The sequence below is a fragment of the Manis pentadactyla genome, chromosome 1 (assembly GCF_030020395.1).
Source record: "Manis pentadactyla isolate mManPen7 chromosome 1, mManPen7.hap1, whole genome shotgun sequence".
NCBI lineage: Eukaryota > Metazoa > Chordata > Mammalia > Pholidota > Manidae > Manis > Manis pentadactyla.
The window spans coordinates 206,915,416-206,934,351 of record NC_080019.1 but is presented as its reverse complement, the minus strand read 5'-3'; the positions used below and the strand labels follow the sequence as shown (position 1 = coordinate 206,934,351).

The 18,936-nt window shown below is 44.9% G+C and overlaps 1 protein-coding gene across 6 annotated transcripts in view; it reads right to left on the bottom strand.

Annotated features, from left to right (window-relative positions):
- The window catches only part of SRGAP3 (SLIT-ROBO Rho GTPase activating protein 3), a 268,677-nt gene that overhangs the window by 5,664 nt on the left and 244,077 nt on the right, over positions 1 to 18,936 (bottom strand). For 4 of the 6 annotated variants that reach the window (XM_036877778.2, XM_036877782.2, XM_036877783.2 and 1 more), the window contains 3 exons: positions 7,594 to 7,774; positions 6,132 to 6,281; positions 3,760 to 4,087 (listed from right to left, as the gene is read on the bottom strand). In XM_036877778.2, coding sequence (XP_036733673.2) covers positions 3,760 to 4,087; positions 6,132 to 6,281; positions 7,594 to 7,774 — 659 coding nt within the window. Of the gene's footprint in view, positions 1 to 3,759; positions 4,088 to 6,127; positions 6,282 to 7,593; positions 7,775 to 18,936 lie in introns of those variants that run through there. The other 2 variants (XM_036877784.2, XM_057507030.1) reach the window with 2 other exon arrangements.

The following is an 18,936-nucleotide window of genomic DNA, read 5'->3' as shown; positions in this document are numbered from 1 at the left end:
TATCAACAGCTCACACTGAGCACCAACCTGAGTCCTCTGCACTAATAATTCATTTAATCCTCACACAAGGTAGGAATGACCATTACACTCATTTCACACATGAAATGGAAACTCAGACTGGTTAACTACCTTGCCCAAGGTCATACAGCTAGTTAGTAGCCAAGTCCAAGTCTTAATCCAGGCAGTCTGTCTCCAAAGCCCAGGCCTCTAACCATTATTATTATTTTAAATCCTTTCCCATAGAAAAATTACTTAGAGGTTAGATATTATAGTATGTTTACAATGTTCACCCCAGCACGATGGAACTGTTACTCCCTTCTCTGCACTGCAATCAAAAAAGTTCGTTTTTTAAAAAATGGGAGTCTTAAAGAGCAACAAAAATCCTCATCTGCCTACATAATTCCTGGGGATGTTGTAATATTTGAGAGCTCATCAGTATGATAGCACTTTGAATGGCACAACGAGAGGTTATGGCATGTCAGGACATCCCTGCAAGCAACGGGGCTGCCTTGTCAGCCTAGGGCTCTTAATTCCATCTTCCTGAGGCCTCCATTCCCCCTCAAGCCAGGAGGGTTGCTGAAAGGCAGCATTTGACCCAGGAACCCTGGCCAGGGTCAAGCGCCTGGATTTTTGAGTCAAAACACTTCTCTGCCACTTGCCTGCTGTGTAAGCTCAGGCAGGTCTCATTACTCTACACACTTCGCTCATCTGTTGAAAGCCCACACATTTAGGGTGAAGATGGATGAGCTAATGGATGTGATGAAGCTTGGTAAACCCCCAGACAGTGGTTTTCAAACTCCCTTTAGCCAGAGTCCTTGGTTCACACAGAATTTTAAAGGGCTGCCCTGGCATCAAACTGAGGCACAAGGAGTACTAAACCAGGCCAGAGCAAACTGACTTGGTCTTTGAGGGGACAATGAAGCATATTGCTCAAAACCACTGCTGGAAAGGCGCTATGTACACCCTCAGGTGACAACAGTGACTATCAACACATACTTGCTTTTCTGCCCTGAGTCAAGTCCAGAAAAACTGAAAGTCTGGTCAGACCTGTGGGGCTGGGGCTGGAGCCTGGAGATGCCCTGGCCAGCACCTTTTTGCACCCAAAACCTCCTTAACCACCTCTCCTCACCCTGTCCACAGGCAGCCTCCTGCCTGCCCTGGGCCCCTACAACAGGCTCCAATCTGGCCATGGTCAGGGTCACAGTCTATCTTTGGTAGGAGGCTCTGGGTGTCTGGCTAATGGCTCATTATAGCTTTTAGGCTTCCTCATGACATTTTATCCCTTGCCCATAACCCTGGATACTTTAAGGAGGGGCTTTTCATGCCTTATTCAAAAGGACTAGTTGTGGGAGATTTTCTGCATGATAAGAAGGATGGCAATACTCTCCCCATCTTTGCTGAATGGCAACCCCACAATGATAGAGTCTGTGTTCCATGCCCCATTCTGCTTAAATTAAGACCCCTTTGACATCACTGCTCTCCCTGCTCTACTCCAGCATGAGCTGCAAGTAAAACTTTAATAAAGAAAATTTAATTATCATCCCTCCACCAGCATCCCCACCTTCACCACCACTCTACCCTGGCAGAATGTGAGCCAGACAGACAGACAGCTCAGAGAAAGATCAGCTGAGTAGTTTAGGCAGGAGCCTGGCATTAGTCTGAGAGGTGATGCTGTCATCTCCAGAGCAGAGCAGCGGAGAGGTGCTTTGAGAGGATGGGCAGCTGGGGCAGGGCTGGGGCAAGCGGTCACTCTTCACCTCCCCTCAAACTAGATCTTCCAACTTTGGACACAGTGTCCCAAGCTCCCCCAAACAGCCCCATTAACTGGGTTCAAATCTAAACCTGAAAGGATATTTTGAGATCAGAGTATTTTGGGTAACTCTACCACTACTTGGGATTCTCCATGCTGCAGCTCCCCTTTGTAGACTATAAAGTCAAGGGCTCATCAGAGTAGATGCTCAGCAGGCTGCAGGCTGTCCAGTGTCCCCTTTTGGCTAATACATACTGTTTATGATGCTACCCTCTTTTACCTCTGTCAGTGAAAGGAGCTCTTGAATGGCAGCTATCAAATTAGAGAGTGTGTAAATATGTTGGCAAAGGGAAAACGCATGTAGCATTCCCCAAATGTATTATTTAGGCTGGTCTTGCAAAAGGCTCTATAAATAAAGGTCAAAGAAGTCTGGGAGGTGGGGTGTGCCTTGTTCTCTTTCTTGGAAATTCACAACACACATCAACTGAATATTTAAAGGTTCTAGAAAGTCTTGCAATCAAGTCCTTCAGCTTTGTCAGACTTATTCCCTAAACTCTGTGGACCACAAAACACTCGCCTATTAATATCCCATGGAACTAGTCTGCTGCAGAAGCTACTTTTGGAAACACTGGCCTAGATCGCACCTGGCTCTATGGGAAAGGCTCCGGGCCAGGCCTCAGGTAGCCCACTCCCCATCACGACCCTCTGGAGAGCTCCCAGGTGATGGGGGAGGCTAGAGTGATGCCTCCCAGGAGCACGGCCTTCATGGGCCAGCAGGTTGCTTCACCCCTTGGCTAGACTCAGGCCAATGTGCTGATCTTCAGGGATCCCTGGGGAGTGGGCAATGGGACAGATGGCCAGGCTGGAGCCTGAGGAGGTGAACAGGAGTTCTAGTTGCTGGGTGAGTTGGTATCCCCTTGGAGCCTTTCCTGGCCTCCTCTAGAACACAGCCCCCAAGCTCGCAAGGCTCCCCTACTTCTTGTGACCAGGAATTCAAATGCTACTCTCCAAAACAGAATTCTCACAGCCAAAAATGTTCTGGTTGTATTTCTTACCTTAACTAAGAGGTAACATTGGGGAGCAGGTACATAATGGGCCCCCACACCAAATTCCAAAGAGAAAAAAATGGAAATGTTTGGAAATATGACAGCACGGTCAAAAATGCATGAAATTAGTTATGCAAGTTATTAAACAATTTAGACAAATTGTTGAGTAACAATTTGTTAAACAAATTTGTTTGGATTATTTGGTAAGTACAGAAATCATACAGATTTCTCATCCAAATTTCTTTTTTAATTCCATAAAAAACAATTGCAGGCACTTTGGAAGAGCTTAGAACATTCTTCCCTTCCAACTTCAGCTGTTTAGTCCTGCTAATCCTCTGGATCTCAGGTTATAGCCTCCCCAGGGAAGTCTCTCCCTGCCCAGAAACAGTCCCTACATTTTAGGCTCTCAAGATACCAAGTACAGCTCCATTTAAGACACCTGACCAAACTGCCATTTCAGAGCTGTGTGCGTGGTACTGGTTGACATCTCTCTCTTCCTTAAACTGTGAAGTTCCATGTGGGCAGGGCCTGTGTTCATTTTAGGTCATCATCATAGCACTTAGCACCTAGCGCAGTGATTGTCACACAACAGATGCTCAACTGGAATTTGTCAATGAATGAATGAATGAATAACTCAGTCATGCCATGTTGTAGAGATACCTGCCATTACCACATCCCCATCATGTGGCCTCCCTCCAAAGCAGGAATCCACCCTCCAGCCATGAAAACTGGGAGTCTTTAGTCTTTACAGGATCCCTAGCCAGCAGCTGCACCCATCTAGCTTCCACTCCCAGCAGAGAAGCCAGCAGAGGGACAGGAAACCAGCTCACTACCTATCGTGTGTTCTGGCTTAGCTGGAGCCTGGTGTGAAGGGGAAAGTGGCTCCCTAGTCTGCCAGTTCCCACCCCTCTGCCCCTCTCGGGGGTCTCAACGGGCTCAGCCTGCCTTCCCCCTGGCCCTTACTTCTGCCAGGGCCTCAGCCTCCAGGGACTTGTGGTCCCCCAGGCTGCTGTGCCTGGTGGAGCCACATGTCGACCTCATGGAGAGCCCTTCGGAGAGCGCCTTCTTGTCGGGGTAGTTGATGCTGCCAGCGCTCCCAAACGTCGCCATCCTCCGCTTCTCAGGGCTCTCGATCCTCCCCCGGGTGAGGGGGATTTTGTGGGGGCTGCTGGGGCAGGCGGCAGCCCGGGGCGGCGTGTCTATGCTGGGGCCCAGGCCCCGGGGTGGGCTGTGTGTGTCGCCCCCGCTTCGGCGCCTGGGGATGGCTGCTCCATCGGATCGTAACCGCACTCTGCAAAGGAGCCAGGGGGTGGGAGGGATGGGGCAGAGGTCAACCCTGGCAAGTCTCAGAAAGCCAACCCCCAGGCTGCGCACTACACACTAGTCTAGGGAGCGGGTATAGTAAAGCCTCATTCAGCCAGACTCTGCAGTTCTGCGGTGAAAGCACGGGCTGAGCACGTAACTCAGCAGCAGGGGTAGGTTTCATCCATACACACCATGGAACCAGGAGCATTCTGCTCCTAAGCTGCAGATGGTGGTGGTGCCAGTTATCGTTACCCAGTGCATCTCATCTGCATGTTAAGTTAAGGTCAGGAGGATTGCAACCTGGGAACACTTTGGTGACGGCTAGTTGAGCTCATAAGTTCTTAAGCAGTTCAGACATTCCTGGCATTCGAGGGCTTCTAATTGGTCTGAAGCATCGAGGCTTGACTGTACCAAAAAGTTACCAGCTCCCTGAAAGCACAGGAGGGGGCCCCTGGGAATTGAGCACTGGCCAATGTTGTCACCTTACACCTTACCCCCAATCTCCCCAGCAAAGGGCTATTTCTAGGAGGCTTTTCCACATCTTGGAAAACTAGAAATTCAGGAGTAAAAACTGCATCACTGGATACTCCTTCCAAGCATGTGGACACCTTCACCTTTTAAGGAGGCTCTGGCAGGATGCGAAGGGGACTAGAGTGTCTGTCAGGAGGGTGAATCCTTCTGCCATCTTTGTCACAGACGTTCCTGGCTCCTCTTTGGGGCTCGCTTTATTAATCTGTTAAATGGGCACAATATTCCTTGCCCACTTTCATGGGAGGTTCAGTGGGTGTGAGAGCACTTTGAATATAAAAGGGATTTTGCTACACCCTATGGAGGTCACTGAAGACTCCAAGGCCCTGGAGAGGGGAGGGAAGGCTGGAAGTGGGGAGGGGGTGGGGAGGAGGGACGGACGGCTGCAACGGCTTGTGACCAGGGGACCAAGGTCAGTGCGGTCAGCAGTGCTTTAGGTCTAGTGCTACCAGCAAAGCTAAGCACCACCTGTGGGCACCCCAACGGGACCAAAGCATAGGTGCTGGGGAGGAAGAGGTACTGCAGAAGAGCGAGAAGAAAGTGGTGGAGGGAGGGAACGCGGGGGGGAGCCAGGCGGAAGATGCGGCCCTCCTGGAAGTCAAAGGACTGCGACTTTGTCAGCTACCCCCGCCTTCCACTTTTCCCCTAAATTCTCTCATCTGCATAGTGCCTGGGCTGTTTGCTGAGCTGAACAGAATATGCTGAAAAGAGGCACAGAAAGTGCTGCTGAAATACGTTCACAAATGTTATGTTCCCCTCCTGACTGATTCCTCTGGCTCCAGCTGCAAGGCCCTGTGTGTCAGGGTTGACCCCATGACCTCTGCACCGAAAAACAGAGAGTATATTTTTGAGAATCTGATTAAGAAAGCAATGAAAAGCTGTCCACTTTTCTTTTCTTCTCTTTTCCTTATTTTATGTTTTTAACAACCACAGTCTTTGGACTTCACCTGCATGCTGAGCACAGCTCCTTGCCTGGCAGAAAGGTCATGTGACACAGCCCAGCTCACACACTTGGAGTGAAGAAATTGGCAAATATGCTTTGGCCAAGTACGTGTTGGGAGTCAAATGTCAGTTTGCCCCTCACCTGAGTGGGTATGAGTTTTCTGTTTATGTGGTACACTTCAGGGAGTATGTGAGCTTTAAATTTTTAAAATCTTCAACGGAAAGCAGGGGGAAGGTACAAGAACTGGAGGTAGGGAAACAACTTGCCAATTTTTAACTCCCTCTCCCTTATTTATTACTGTTTTAAATAAAAAGCATTGCTGTGCCAATGGATGTCTTTCCTCCTCCTCGTCCACACTCAGACCCCAGGCTAGATCATTTTAAACCTGGCACTCTTGGGCCGGTTCTGGCCAGCCCATCCAGGTGTGCCCCCCATCACCTCTTGTAGGAAAAGTGGCCACAACAGCCTCCCCCCTCCTCCCTCCTGCCCCTCGGCTTCCCCCAGATCAGACAGGATGGGACACAGCAGGAGCAGGAGAAGATGAATCCGCATTTCCTACCGTCCCATCACCCCCCCAAAGCCGTAATCCGAGATGTGCTCTGTGGGGGACTGGAGGTCGTTTTTGGAGGAGGCCTTGTCATCCAGCAGAGGCCCACTGCTGGCTTCGCTGTCAGCCTTTTGACTCAGGCTGTCCGAGAAGGCATCATCCCTGGAGAGAAGGACAGATTTGAATCGAGGGTGCTTGGCTCCAGAGAACCCAGATGTGCAGGGCTCCACGAAACCTGTCTTAAGGGGCTGATCAACACATGTTATGGTTAATTTATGCCACAGCTCGCGATGAGCCACTTCCCACTCTGGCCCTCACCACCACACATGCCCACTGCCACCCTCCTAAGTCATTTTCTCCAGCAGGAGAGCATCGTCTGTGCCAGTGCCCCATGCCTACCTCTCCTTTCCCCTCCTCTTGGCTCTTCTCTCCCTGGCTGCTCCGGGCTAGGACAAGCTAAATGCTGGAGAGGTGTTACAGTAATGGGGCAAGGAGCCTTCTAGCTGAGCACTGAGTGCCGAGTCTCCTTGTGGCTCCATGAGAAGTGGTTTAGGGCTAAGCAACGGAGGGAGAGGGCACCTTCACGCCCCTCCCCCCACCCAGGGCGCTGGACAGCTGTGAGGTGGCTCAAGCTTGCTGGGGTGCCTTGCTGTCTCCTCTCTCTACCACTGACCTGTCCCTACCTGCAGAGCCCTAGGGACATCAGAGGTCTGCTCAGAGTCCTCCACTGGCCTTCCTCTTGTTTGTCTAGTCCTGGACTCTCTTTGGCTTCATATTGTCCATTCTGCCATCAAAACTTAGGTCTTTGGCCCCCTACCCTTGAGGTCCAGCTTGATGGCTGCTTCCTGGATTAATTAGTTCCATCTGAAATCTGACTGAAGCTTGGTATGAGTGTGTGGGCAGGAACAGTCAGTGGCATTCAAAGAATGTAAGGTATAGACTTTCTGGGCCATTGGTAGAGTGAAGTATTTGGGATGGAGGGCTTTTTTTTTTTTAAGCCTGAAATTATTAAAAAAAAAAAATAGTAGCCTATTAACTGGAAATGAGGGATGACTGTTTCTGCCCATCCCCTGAAAAAAATCATCTTGGATATGAGAATGGTGTGCAGGTAAGGGGGCGGTGGGCTGCCACTGGCTACAGGGAAGGCCCAGGAGGGTAGCAGTATATGGCAAGATCCACTGGGTGCTAAGATCCACAGTGGGTGATGAGAGCCCTGGGGGCTGTCAGGTGTATCAGGATGGCAGGCCAAAGGCCCCAAATGCTGTCTCTGTACTCTGAAAGGTGAGCAATTTGCCTATCTGTTAAGTGGATCACCAGTTAAGGGGAATTAAGATACAATCCATTCTTACAGAAGACTAAGTATCAGGCAAATCACTGGCATTCAACTGAGTGCTCCCATTCCTGTGCCCATTCCAGACATCACTAATCGATTATGGCATTCGCATTCTTCACAGAAGGTCCTACTCCCACTCACATGTCCTGTACGACAATGTACTGATGTGGGATGAGTCCGTCTACGCCGTTGTGACGGCCTTCCCACCAGTCCTCTGAGGCGCGGTGATAGAGTAGCAGGGAGGCCCCCTTCTTGAAGGACAGCTCACGTGGGGACCGCCCCACATAGTCAAACTTGGCGATGGCCTCAATCTGCTCCACTTCTAGAAGGAAAGCAAGGGAAACAGCATCCATGAGGTCAGTGGAAAGGCAGCCCAGGAACCTTACTCAGATGGCCCTGGTTTCTATGTGGCAGCAGAGTTAGCAAGCCTGGTGAAAACAGCATGGGGTGGGGCTTAGGATGCCGGATTTTAGGCCTAAATCCACTCCCCATGTGTGATCTCAGGCAAGACCATCTGAAAATGGAAAAGCGGGGGCTGACATACTCTATCCTTATTTCCCACTGCCCCTCTTGCACATACTAAAATAATACTATAGGAAATTTCTTTTTCTTCTGTCACTTAATACAAGTTCTGTTCCTATTTTTCCATAAACCCTTTTCCTCTTTGTCCAGTTGCAATGTGATTCTTACCTTTTGAGCAGTCAAACTGATGGTGTATGTATGTGGATTCCCATATGTAAAAAAATGTTGTACACAATTTTTAAGGTTCCTAGAACTCTTCAGAGCTCACTGTTATGGACTGAACAGCATTCCTCCAGTATCTGTATGTTGAAGCCCTAATTCTCAATGTGCTGGTATGTAGATACAGTGTTTAGGAAGTAACTGATATTAAATGATGTCGTAAGGGTGGGGCCTAATCCGATAGGACTGGTGTCCCTCTAAGAAGAGATCCATCTCTCTCTTTTCTCTCTTGTTCTACCCCAGCACAGGGGAAAGGCCATGTGAAGACACAGTGAGAAGACAGCTGTCTACAAGCAGGAAAAGAGGCTTCACTAGAAACCAATCATGACAGCACCTTGGTCTTGGACTTCTAGCCTCCAGACTGAGAAGAAATAAATTTCTGTTATTTAAGCCACCCAGTCCATGTTATTCTGTTAGAGGAGCCTGAGCTGAAGCATCTCTCTCTGCACACACACACCTACCCATCAAACCTGTATGCTTCTCTGGTCAGTACAAGCCCTAACTGAGCTAAATAATGAAGATATGGCTCTTGCCCTTGAGGCATCATTCCTACTGCCCAGCTCTGTCACCCCCTGTTGATGTGACCTTAGGCAGGTTACATAACCTCTGTATATCTCAGCAGCCTTTAGGAGGATTAGAAGGACAAATAGATGGCCAACAGGTATACAAAAAGGGGCTCCACATCACTAATCATCAGAGAAATGCAAATCAAAACCACAATGGATATCACCACCCACCAGCAGAATGACCACTATCCAAAAGTCAAGAAATGACAAGTGTTGGCAAGGATGTGAAGAAAAGGGAACCCTCGTCACTGTTGGTGGGGATGTAAACTGGTGCAGCCACTGCAGAACTACCGTATGACCCATTAATTCTACTTCTGGGTACTAACCTGAAAAAAACAAAAACACTAATTTGAAAAGGTATGTGCAACTCTGTTAATTGAAGAATTATTTACAATAGCCAAGATACGGAAACAACCTAAGTGTCCGTCGACAGATGAATGGATAAAATGTGGTACATACACAATGAAATATTGCTCAGCCATAAAAAGAATGAAATCTTGCCATTTGTCACATGTGTGGACCTAGAGGGTATTATCCTAAGTAAATAAGTCAAACAGAGAAAGACAAATAGAACATCATTTCACTTATATGTAGAATCTAACAAACAAAACAAATGAACAAACAAAAAAGCCCCCAAAAACAAACAAATGAAAACACCCAGAAACATAAATGTAGAGAACAAATTGGTGGCTGCCAGAGGAGAGAGGGCTGGGAAACTGGGCAAAATAGGTGAAGGGGATCTAGAGGTATAAATTTCTAGTTATAAAATAAATAAGTCATGGGGATGAAAAGTACAGTATAGGGAATATAGTCAATAATATTGTAATAAGTTTGTATGGTGACAGATGGCAACTACATTTAACATGGTAAGCATTTCATAATGTATATAAATGTCAAAGCACTATGTTATATACCCAAAACTAACATAATATTATTTCAATTATACTTTCCACAAATTTTTTTTAAAAAACTAAGAAAAACTGAATTCATAGATACAGAGCACAGATTGGTGACTGCCAGAGGTGGTGGGGGTGGGGGTGGGGGTGTCAAAAGGCATAAACTTACAGTTATAAAATAAACAAGTCCTAGGATATAATGTACAGCATGGTGACTAGAGTAAATAATACTGTACTGCATATCTGAAAGTTGTTAAGAGAGTAAAACTAAAAAGTTCTCATTATAAGAAAAAAATTATAACTGTGTGGTAAAGTGGTAACTAGACTTACTGTGGTGATCACTTCACAACATGTACATATATTGAATCATGTTGTATACCTGAAACTAATATAAGGTTATATGTCAATTATATCTCACTAAAAAAATACACTAGACTTTAATAGATTAAAAAAAATGGTAACACATGGACGTGCTCAGCATGGTACAGATATACAATAGGTACTCGGCTGATAATGGCTCTCATAACTGATTAAAATTACTAATGGCTTCAGCCCATGGGATAGGTCCTACAGTAAACCTAAGTGGCAGAGAGTTTAAGAAGTTTCCTCAAGACCATACAGCTAGATTTGGGAAGGAGAGCTTTTGGGTACCAGGGTGTTATGCCTACAATTCATTTAACCTGTGCTACAGTTGGTATGCTCAGAGGTGCCCAAGCTTGATAGGAAACTGAAGTATTAATGTATTCATATTTTAAAGCAAGCACAAAGATGTTTAACATTGTAAAAGTAATATGTACATATATATATATATATATATATAGATAGATATATAGATATATATACACATTAAATTCTAACAGAATGAAAGCCTAACAGAAGTGAGCCCTGCTCTCTCTAGCCTGCAGACACCTTCCCTATGCTGAGTGTCCATGGGACTTTCTGTCTGCTCTGTTCCTTGTGGATTATCCTGTATCTATCTATGCAGCCATCCACCTATCCATCACGGAAGTAAGCATGGAACACCTGGCTATGCCGCTTTTTATTTTTTGTGAAACATTGAACAACTTAGTTCTACTTTCTAAGCCTCGGTTTACTCACCTGTAAAATAGGAATGATAATAATAGTATCAATAGAATGATAATAGTCATAGGGTTGTTATGAGGATTCAATGAGTTACTATATATGAAGTGCCTGGCACATACTTAGCTCTATATGAGAGTTTGTTGCTGTTACCAGCGTTAATGAACTCCTTAAGGCCTTGGACAAACTGTGCAATCCACGGAATGATGGAAAATCAAAGAACAGAGGGAGGAACCTCCTTTGTTCATCTCCCCATTAATCCCCGCCACACACACCATATTCAGGCCCCCTTCTATAAGCAGCTGTCTCAGGAAGCCTGTGTTGGTGCCCGGAGAGATGCAGGGGCCTTCGGCTGTGTCTAGTCCTCAGTGCCTGGGACAGCCTTTTGCAGCGAGCAGCCCTCAGGCAGTTAAGTTAGCTTTCTCCAGCTGGCTCCCTGACAAATGTCTTTAAATGCTATTCTGACACAGTTGATGCTATGACAACACAGCTAAATGGGTCAGATTGATGCAGATCTTGGCTCAGAGTCACCTTCTCAGTAAAGTGTGGAGATCTCTATCCTCTCTGTTGCATCTTTGAATCTCACACCAACCATGTGCCAGCACTGCCTGGGATCTGTCTGCCAGCCTAGCTACAGAGACAGAAAGGCCAGCAGGTTTGCAAGACCAGGAGCTGAACCCAAGGTACGTGCTCCTGAGGTTTCACCCAAGGGGCTTCTTTTGAGCCTGATTCCTCACACTGAAAAAGGAGCTGACTTGGGCAGAGGTCTGCTTGTGCTAGGAGGAGCGTGGAGGGGCTGCCCTGGCTTTCTAGTTCCTGTCTTTCCTGTCTCCAGAGCCCCCAGCAGTCACTGGTGGTGGTCTGGAGTTGGGGAGGAGGGTATGAGGCAGGGTAGAAATGTAAGAGGAAGAGAAGAAGAAACTAGGAGAGCAGAGCTGAGCTGCAATCTGCGAGGGAACGTGTGTTCGCAGATGTCATTATGTAAGAGTGTATGGCAGGAACAGTAATAAAAGCCACCGTTTATTAGGAAGTCTATTATTTGGGTATATCATAGCTAAAATAGAATATGTGATTCTTCCCCTTACCACTCTCCCACACACCTTTCCCCCGACTTACTTAATTCCCTCATCTTCCCCATCTTAGGAAATAGAACCACTATTCGCTCACTCACTCAGGCCAAAGCCTAGCTCTTCAGCATTGCACTTCTACTCCATCAGCAACTCCTTTGGACCAGTTTCAGCACCTCCACAGCCACCGCCCTGGTCCAAACTACCACTGTCCCTCCACCTGGCCTCCTTGCTTTCATTCTTGCTAGGTGGAGCCATTTCTCCCCATAGCAGTCAGAGGGATCTTTTAAAACCATAAATCAGATCATGAAACTTTCTTGTTTAAATCCCTCCAAAGGCTTCCCTTTGTGCTTGGAACAAGACCCAGATGTCTTCTCCTGGCTGCTGAGGTCCTCTGTGCTCTGGGCCCCAGAGACCTCTGCGACCTCTTTTACCACTTTCTCTCTCACTCAGTCTGCTCTGGCTTCACTAACCTTGATGTTTCTCCTCCAACATTGTGTTGTGACATTTTTCAAACACAAAGTGAAGTTAAAAGAATTTTACAGTGAACAGTGGACAGGCATATATTCACCACCTACATTCTACCATTAACATTTTACTCTTCTAGCATTCCACATAGCTATTCATCTCTCCTTCTATCCATGCACTTTATTCTTCAATGAATTTTAAAGTTGCAGACATTAGTACACTTTATCCTCAAACACTACTGCATAAATATTCATAGAGACCTCTTGATGCTTTTATAACATGCCAAGCTTTTTCCTGCCACAAAGACTTTGTACTTGTTACTGCCTCTCCCTGAGATAATTTTCCCAGACATTTGCATTCACATTCCACCAATATTTATTGACCACTGAGTACCATTTCCTAACTTCATTCAGGTCTGTACTTAGGGGTCATTGCCTCAGCAAGGCCCTTCCTGACCACCCTCAACTACAAAGCATCATCTGTCAAACCAATCTATCACCTTCTTTTGCTTAATTCTTCTTTATAGCATTAATCACAACCTGAATTTACACATATGTGTGGGTGCTCACAAAAATAACCTGCCAACCAAAAATCTTAAAATCTAGCAAAGCCATCTTTCAAAAATGAGGCAAAATAAGGATATTCTCTTATTTAGAAAAACAACAGAATTTGTTGCTAACAAATCTACCTTACAAGATGACTACAGAAGTGACCCCGTACAGTAATTTTGAATCTAGAAGAAAAATAAAAGAGCATCAGTATAGTTATATAACGATAGAGGAGTATAAACATGTATACTTTTTTCTTTTTTCTTTGAACTTGATTTAAAAAGCAAGTATATAAAATATGTACATAGTGTACTGTTGGGCCTGTAACATGTAGAAATATAATATATGTTTAATAAATTTGCCAATAAGAGCACAAAGGAGGGAGGGGCGGAAGATGGCGGCGTGAGTAGAGCAGCGGAAATCTCCTCCCAAAACAACATATAGCTATGAAAATATAACAAAGACAACCCTTCCTAGAATAAAGACCAGAGGACACAGGACAATATCCAGACCACATCCGCACCTGCGAGAACCCAGCGCCTCGCGAAGGGGGTAAGATACAAGCCCCGGCCCCGCGGGAGCCGAGCGCCCCTCCCCCCAGCTCCCGGCGGGAGAAGAGCAGGCAGAGCGGGAGGGAGACGGAGCCCAGGGCTGCCGAACACCCAGCCCCAGCCATCCGGGCCAGAGTGCAGGGCGCTCGATACTAGGAAAACAGGGCAGCAAAAAGAGTGAGCAGGCACTGGAGGCTGGGCGACAGAGGACATAAGAAAAGCGCGCGACCATTTTTTTTTGCTTTTTTGCTGTTTTGTTTTGGCGAGCGCTTTTTGGAAGTCTTAAAGGGATAGGGACCCCAATACTAGGGAAACAGGGCAGAAAGACCGGTGAGCAGAGGCCTGAGGCTGGCACCGGAGAATAAAGAAAAACGAACGACCACCTTTTTTTTTTTTTTTCTTTAATTAAAAACTTTTTTCTTTTTTTTTTAATTAAAAAATTTTTTTTCTTTTTTTTTTTGGTGGGCGTTGTTTTGTTTTGGCGGGTGCTTTTTGGAAGTCTTAAAGGGGCAGGGCGGGTCACTTAATCCGGAGGTAGGGAATCCAGGATTTCTGGGCACCCTAACCCCTGGGCTGCAGAGAGCAGGGAGGCCCCTTACGGAGATAAATAGCCTCCCAGCAGCTCCTGCTCCAACGCGACTCCACCATCTTGGAGTAGCAGCCCGAGCCAGGCCACGCCCACAGCAACAGCGGAGATAAACTCCATAGCAGCCGGGCAGGAAGCAGAAACCCTGTCTGCACATAGCTGCCCAGCACAAGCCACTAGAGGTCACTGTTCTCCCAGGAGAGGAGGGCCACAAACCAACAAGAAAGGAAGTCCTTCCAGCCGTCACTCGTCCCAGCTCTGCAGACTATTCCTATCACCATGAAAAGGCAAAGCTACAGGAAGACAAAGATCACAGAGACAACACCAGAGAAGGAGACAGACCTAACCAGTCTCCCTGAAAAAGAATTCAAAATAAGAATCATAAACATGCTGACAGAGATGCAGAGAAATACGCAAGAGAAATGGGATGAAGTCCGGAAGGAGATCACAGATGCCAGAAAGGAGATCGCAGAAATGAAACAAACTCTGGAAGGGTTTATAAGCAGAATGGATAGAATGCAAGAGGCCATTGATGGAATTGAAACCAGAGAACAGGAACGCATAGAAGCTGACATAGAGAGAGACAAAAGGATCTCCAGGAATGAAACAATATTAAGAGAACTGTGTGACCAATCCAAAAGGAACAATATCCGTATTATAGGGGTCCCAGAAGAAGAAGAGAGAGGAAAAGAGATGGAAAGTATCTTAGAAGAAATAATTGCTGAAAACTATCCCACACTGGGGGAGGAAGTAATCGAACAGACCACGGAAATACACAGAACCCCCAACAGAAAGGATCCAAGAAGGGCAACACCAAGACACATAATTAAAATGGCAAAGATCAAGGACAAGGAAAGAGTGTTAAAGGCAGCTAGAGAGAAAAAGGTCACCTATAAAGGGAAACCCATCAGGCTAACGTCAGATTTCTCTACAGAAACCCTACAGGCCAGAAGAGAATGGCATGATATATTTAATACAATGAAACAGAAGGGCCTTGAACCAAGGATACTGTATCCAGCACGACTATCATTCAAATATGACGGTGGGATTAAACAATTCCCAGACAAACAAAAGCTGAGGGAATTTGCTTTCCACAAACCACCTCTACAGAACATCTTACAGGGACTGCTCTAGAAGGGAGTACTCCTAGGAAGAGCACAGCACAAAACACCCAACATATGAAGAATCGAGGAGGAGGAACAAGAAGGGAGAGAAGAAAAGAATCTCCAGACAGTGTATATAACAGCTCAATAAGCGAGCTAAGTTAGGCAGTAAGATACTAAAGAGGCTAACCTTGAACCTTTGGTAACCACGAATTTAAAGCCTGCAATGGCAATAAGTACATATCTTTCAATAGTCACCCTAAATGTTAATGGGTTGAATGCACCAATCAAAAGACACAGAGTACCAGAATGGATAAAAAAGCAAGACCCATCTATATGCTGCTTACAAGAAACTCACATCAAACCCAAAGACATGTACAGACTAAAAGTCAAGGGATGGAAAAACATTTCAAGCAAACAACAGTGAGAAGAAAGCAGGGGATGCAGTACTAATATCAGACAAAATAGACTTCAAAACAAAGAAAGTAACAAGAGATAAAGAAGGACACTACATAATGATAAAGGGCTCAGTCAAACAAGAGGATATAACCATTCTAAATATATATGCACCCAACACAGGAGCACCAGCATATGTGAAACAAATACTAACAGAACTAAAGGGGGATATAGACTGCAATGCATTCATTCTAGGAGACTTCAACACAACACTCACCCCAAAGGATAGATCCACTGGGCAGAAAATAAGTAAGGACATGGAAGCACTGAACAACACAGTAGAGCAGATGGACCTAATAGACATCTATAGAACTCTACATCCAAAAGCAGCAGGATATACATTCTTCTCAAGTGCACATGGAACATTCTCCAGAATAGACCACATACTAGGCCACAAAAAGAGCCTCAGAAAATTCCAAAAGATTGAAATCCTACCAACCAACTTTTCAGACCACAAAGGCATAAAACTAGAAATAAACTGTACAAAGAAAGCAAAGAGGCTCACAAACACATGGAGGCTTAACAACACGCTCCTAAATAATCAATGGATCAATGACCAAATCAAAATGGAGATCCAGCAATATATGGAAACAAATGACAACAACAACACTAAGCCCCAACTTCTGTGGGACACAGCAAAAGCAGTCTTAAGAGGAAAGTATATAGCAATCCAAGCATATTTAAAAAAGGAAGAGCAATCCCAAATGAATAGTCTAATGTCACAATTATTGAAATTGGAAAAAGAAGAACAGATGAGGCCTAAGGTCAGCAGAAGGAGGGACATAATAAAGATCAGAGAAGAAATAAATAAAATTGAGAAGAATAAAACAATAGCAAAAATCAATGAAATCAAGAGCTGGTTCTTCGAGAAAATAAACAAAATAGATAAGCCTCTAGCCAGACTTATTAAGAAGAAAAGAGAGTCAACACAAATCAACAGTATCAGAAACGAGAAAGGAAAAATCACGACGGACCCCACGGAAATGCAAAGAATTATTGGAGAATACTATGAAAACCTATATGCTAACAAGCTGGGAAACCTAGGAGAAATGGACAACTTCCTAGAAAAATATAACCTTCCAAGATTGACCCAGGAAGAAACTGAAAATCTAAACAGACCAATTACCAGCAACGAAATTGAAGCGGTAATCAAAAAACTACCAAAGAACAAAACCCCCGGGCCAGATGGATTTACCTCGGAATTTTATCAGACATACAGGGAAGACATAATACCCATTCTCCTTAAAGTTTTCCAAAAAATAGAGGAGGAGGGGATACTCCCAAACTCATTCTATGAAGCTAACATCACCCTAATACCAAAACCAGGCAAAGACCCCACCAAAAAAGAAAACTACAGACCAATATCCCTGATGAACGTAGATGCAAAAATACTCAACAAAATATTAGCAAACCGAATTCAAAAATACATCAAAAGGATCATACACCATGACCAAGTGGGATTCATCCCAGGGATGCAAGGATGGTACAACATTCGAAAGTCCATCAACATCATCCACCACATCAACAAAAAGAAAGACAAAAACCACATGATCATCTCCATAGATGCTGAAAAAGCATTTGACAAAGTTCAACGTCCATTCATGTTAAAAACTCTCAGCAAAATGGGAATAGAGGGCAAGTACCTCAACATAATAAAGGCCATCTATGATAAACCCACAGCCAACATTATATTGAACAGCGAGAAGCTGAAAGCATTTCCTCGGAGATCGGGAACTAGACAGGGATGCCCACTCTCTCCACTGTTATTTAACATAGTACTGGAGGTCCTAGCCACGGCAATCAGACAAAATAAAGAAATACAAGGAATCATGCAGATGACATGATACTGTACATAAAAAACCCTAAAGACTCCACCCCAAAACTACTAGAACTGATATTGGAATACAGCAAAGTTGCAGGATACAAAATCAACACACAGAAATCTGTGGCTTTCCTATATACTAACAATGAACCAACAGAAAGAGAAATCAGGAAAACAACTCCATTCACAATTGCATCAAAAAAAATAAAATACCTAGGAATAAACCTAACCAAAGAAGTGAAAGACTTATACTCTGAAAACTACAAGTCACTCTTAAGAGAAATTAAAGGGGACACTAACAGATGGAAACTCATCCCATGCTCGTGGCTAGGAAGAATTAATATCGTTAAAATGGCCATCCTGCCCAAAGCAATATACAGATTTGATGCAATCCCTATGAAACTACCAGCAACATTCTTCAATGAACTGGAACAAATAATTCAAAAATTCATATGGAAACACCAAAGACCCCGAATAGCCAAAGCAATCCTGAGAAAGAAGAATAAAGTAGGGGGGATCTCACTCCCCAACTTCAAGCTCTACTATAAAGCCATAGTAATCAAGACAATTTGGTACTGGCACAAGAACAGAGCCACAGACCAATGGAACAGACTAGACAATCCAGACATTAACCCAGACATATATGGTCAATTAATATTTGATAAAGGAGCCATGGACATACAATGGCGAAATGACAGTCTCTTCAACAGGTGGTGCTGGCAAAACTGGACAGCTACATGTAGGAGAATGAAACAGGACCATTGTCTAACCCCATATACAAAAGTAAACTCAAAATGGATCAAAGACCTGAATGTAAGCCATGAAACCATTAAACTCTTGGAAGAAAACATAGGCAAAAACCTCTTAGACATAAACATGAGTGACCTCTTCTTGAACATATCTCCCCGGGCAAGGAAAACAACAGCAAAAATGAGTAAGTGGGACTATATTAAGCTGAAAAGCTTCTGTACAGCAAAAGACACCATCAATAGAACAAGAAGGATCCCTACAGTATGGGAGAATATATTTGAAAATGACACATCCGATAAAGGCTTGACGTCCAGAATATATAAGGAGCTCACACGCCTCAACAAACAAAAAACAAATAACCCAATTAAAAAATGGGCAGAGGAACTGTACAGACAGTTCTCCAAAAAAGAAATACAGATGGCCAACAGACACATGAAAAAATGCTCCACATCGCTGATTATCAGAGAAATGCAAATTAAAACTACAATGAGGTATCACCTCACACCAGTAAGGATGTCTGCCATCCAAAAGACAAACAACAACAAATGTTGGCGAGGCTGTGGAGAAAGGGGAACCCTCCTACACTGCTGGTGGGAATGTAAGTTAGTTCAACCATTGTGGAAAGCAGTATGGAGGTACATCAAAATGCTCAAAACAGACTTACCATTTGACCCAGGAATTCCACTCCTAGGAATTTACCCTAAGAACGCAGCAATCAAGTTTGAGAAAGACAGATGCACCCCTATGTTTATTGCAGCACTATTTACAATAGCCAAGAATTGGAAGCAACCTAAATGTCCATCAATAGATGAATGGATAAAGAAGATGTGGTACATATACACAATGGAAT